This window comes from Elephantulus edwardii, unplaced genomic scaffold (genome assembly GCF_000299155.1).
Source record: "Elephantulus edwardii isolate Elephantulus edwardi_28Jun2011 unplaced genomic scaffold, EleEdw1.0 scaffold00003, whole genome shotgun sequence".
NCBI lineage: Eukaryota > Metazoa > Chordata > Mammalia > Macroscelidea > Macroscelididae > Elephantulus > Elephantulus edwardii.
Genome location: NW_006399753.1, coordinates 26,941,429 through 26,943,780, shown reverse-complemented (window position 1 = coordinate 26,943,780; position 2,352 = coordinate 26,941,429). Strand labels below are relative to the sequence as shown.

The following is a 2,352-nucleotide window of genomic DNA, read 5'->3' as shown; positions in this document are numbered from 1 at the left end:
AGAATTTGTTATTTGAAAGGGTTGGACATAGAAGAATTTCACTCTGTGTTGCTACTGGCTTTTATTTTTGTTTTTGTTTCTTCTGCTTAGTAATAAGAAAGTGGATAAATGCCTTGTCTAGAAGCCAGAATAAGAAGATTTGTAGTAACAGCAAAAATATCTCACACAGACAGCCAGAAAGATTTCTGTCCAGGTAAGGAAGGGATTCTCCTAGGGAGAAGGGCCAGAGAAGAGAGTAGAAATGACCAGGAGTTCATGACTAGGAGGTGGAGAGGAAACAGTTGTAGCTAAGCGGATGGACCATGAGCAACCGTACAGTAATATTCTTGCCCCGATGTATTCCAGAAAACTCTGCGTCTGTTATCAGTGGCCTTTCAGAAGTTGAGTTTTCGTCAGAGAAGCCCTAGCTTTATTCAAGTGAGCATCTCCCACCTCTGGGAGATTTACCCTGCTGTATTACCTTGTGTTTCTCCTGAGGAAGGCACTCCACACAGGGGATTCATATGTTGACCATGTTATACCATTGAAAACAGTTCAGCAGTTCCATCGGGAAGTTCTTTCAAAGGTGGTAGACATACACTTTTTTGACTCGACTTATGGAAGGAGAGAGCTCCAGTCTGATGAGGTGCTGAATGAGGGAGCTGGCCACACAAGTGTGGTTATAAAAGTAAGGCATCACCATAAAGTAGATTCAAGGAGTGCCAGGGAATGGACCCACAGGGAGTGATTGTCATGTCAGCATGGTCAGGTCACGGGTGAGGATCCTAAACTAAAGGAGGCTTCTTCTTGAATGAGACCCCTGTCTTACACCTCACTTTCCCCCCTAACACCAAGGACAATGCCAGGCCTTTAACAGGCTTAATAAGCACTGGATGATTTATTAGTCAAAATGGATAACAATTGTCAGAGTTTGAATCCTTATCTTCCCAATATTTTACATGTGCTTTCTTATTTTACACTGTCAGTAGTCCTCTTCTTAACTCTCTCTTAAAGATTAGTGACTTGGGGAGCTTCAGAAACTTGCCCCAAATCACACTGTTAATAAGTGGCAGGGAATGTTAAAGCAGCTACGTGACTCCAAAGTTCACTAGGGTATTGTGCCCGTTGGTTCTCAGGTGTAAATAGAGGCAACTAAGAATGGCACACAACATTCTGCCTTAATCTTGTTTTAACTAGTAATTATAAAGACTCTCTGTGAAACAATATAAAATTGAACCATAACATTCTCCAGAACAGCCTCATGTTCTAGAAAACAATGTTCGAAAGAAGACTGCTGAGAGCTGGACAGGGATCGCGCGCGCAGCAGCCATGGAGGGTCAGCGCTGGCTGCCACTGGAGGCCAATCCCGAGGTCACTAACCAGTTTCTTAAACAATTAGGGCTGCAGCCTAACTGGCAGTTTGTTGATGTCTATGGTATGGATCCTGAACTCCTCAGCATGGTACCAAGACCAGTCTGCGCAGTGTTACTTCTCTTCCCTATTACAGAAAAGTATGAAGTATTTAGAACAGAAGAAGAGGAAAAAATAAAATCTCAGGGACAGAATGTAACATCATCAGTATATTTCATGAAGCAAACAATTAGCAATGCCTGTGGAACAATTGGACTGATCCATGCTATTGCTAACAATAAAGACAAGATGCACTTTGAATCTGGATCAACCTTGAAAAAATTCCTGGAGGAGTCAATGTCAATGAGCCCGGAAGAAAGAGCCAGATACCTGGAGAACTATGATGCTATTCGAGTTACGCACGAGACCAGTGCTCACGAAGGTCAGACTGAGGCATCAAGTATAGATGAGAAGGTAGATCTTCATTTTATTGCATTAGTTCACGTAGATGGGCATCTCTATGAACTAGATGGACGGAAACCGTTTCCAATTAACCATGGGAAAACTAATGATGAAACTTTGTTAGAGGATGCCATAGAAGTTTGCAAGAAGTTTATGGAACGTGACCCAGATGAATTAAGATTTAATGCAATTGCTCTTTCTGCAGCATAGCTTGTTAATAACAGGAATACCAAATACTGTATTATTTGCAACAAAAAATTAAGTTTCTGCTGCCATACACTAACTCAAATGTTTTGATATTTTCATTAACTTGACTGATTAAACTTTATGTGAATTTAAAAGAAAAAAAAAGACTGCTATTGAATCAACTCCAGCTCCTGATGACTTTCTGCACTACAGGACAAAAGGTTGCCTAATCCTGTGTTAACTCCACAATCACTAGCATGTTCAAGTTCATTATTGAGACTATTGTACTAATCTATTCAGCCAAGTCTTCTTAGCCCCTCACAAGGACTCTACTTCATTGTCTAGGAGGTCCTTTTCTGGTGGCACAGTGTATCA

The 2,352-nt window shown here is 41.2% G+C and overlaps 1 protein-coding gene across 1 annotated transcript; it reads left to right on the top strand.

Moving 5' to 3' along the window:
- The first annotated feature begins 1,282 nt into the window (after positions 1 to 1,282).
- On the top strand, positions 1,283 to 2,127 carry LOC102867062 (ubiquitin carboxyl-terminal hydrolase isozyme L3-like). The gene has a single exon (XM_006879337.1). It carries the CDS (start codon positions 1,309 to 1,311, stop codon positions 1,999 to 2,001), a length of 693 nt encoding a protein of 230 aa, XP_006879399.1. The 5' UTR covers positions 1,283 to 1,308; the 3' UTR covers positions 2,002 to 2,127.
- Positions 2,128 to 2,352: the final 225 nt, after the last annotated feature.

Bases quoted from the DNA above. Each gene is read 5' to 3' on its own strand.
- LOC102867062 (XM_006879337.1), top strand. From the start codon at position 1,309: ATGGAGGGTCAGCGCTGGCTGCCACTGGAGGCCAATCCCGAGGTCACT.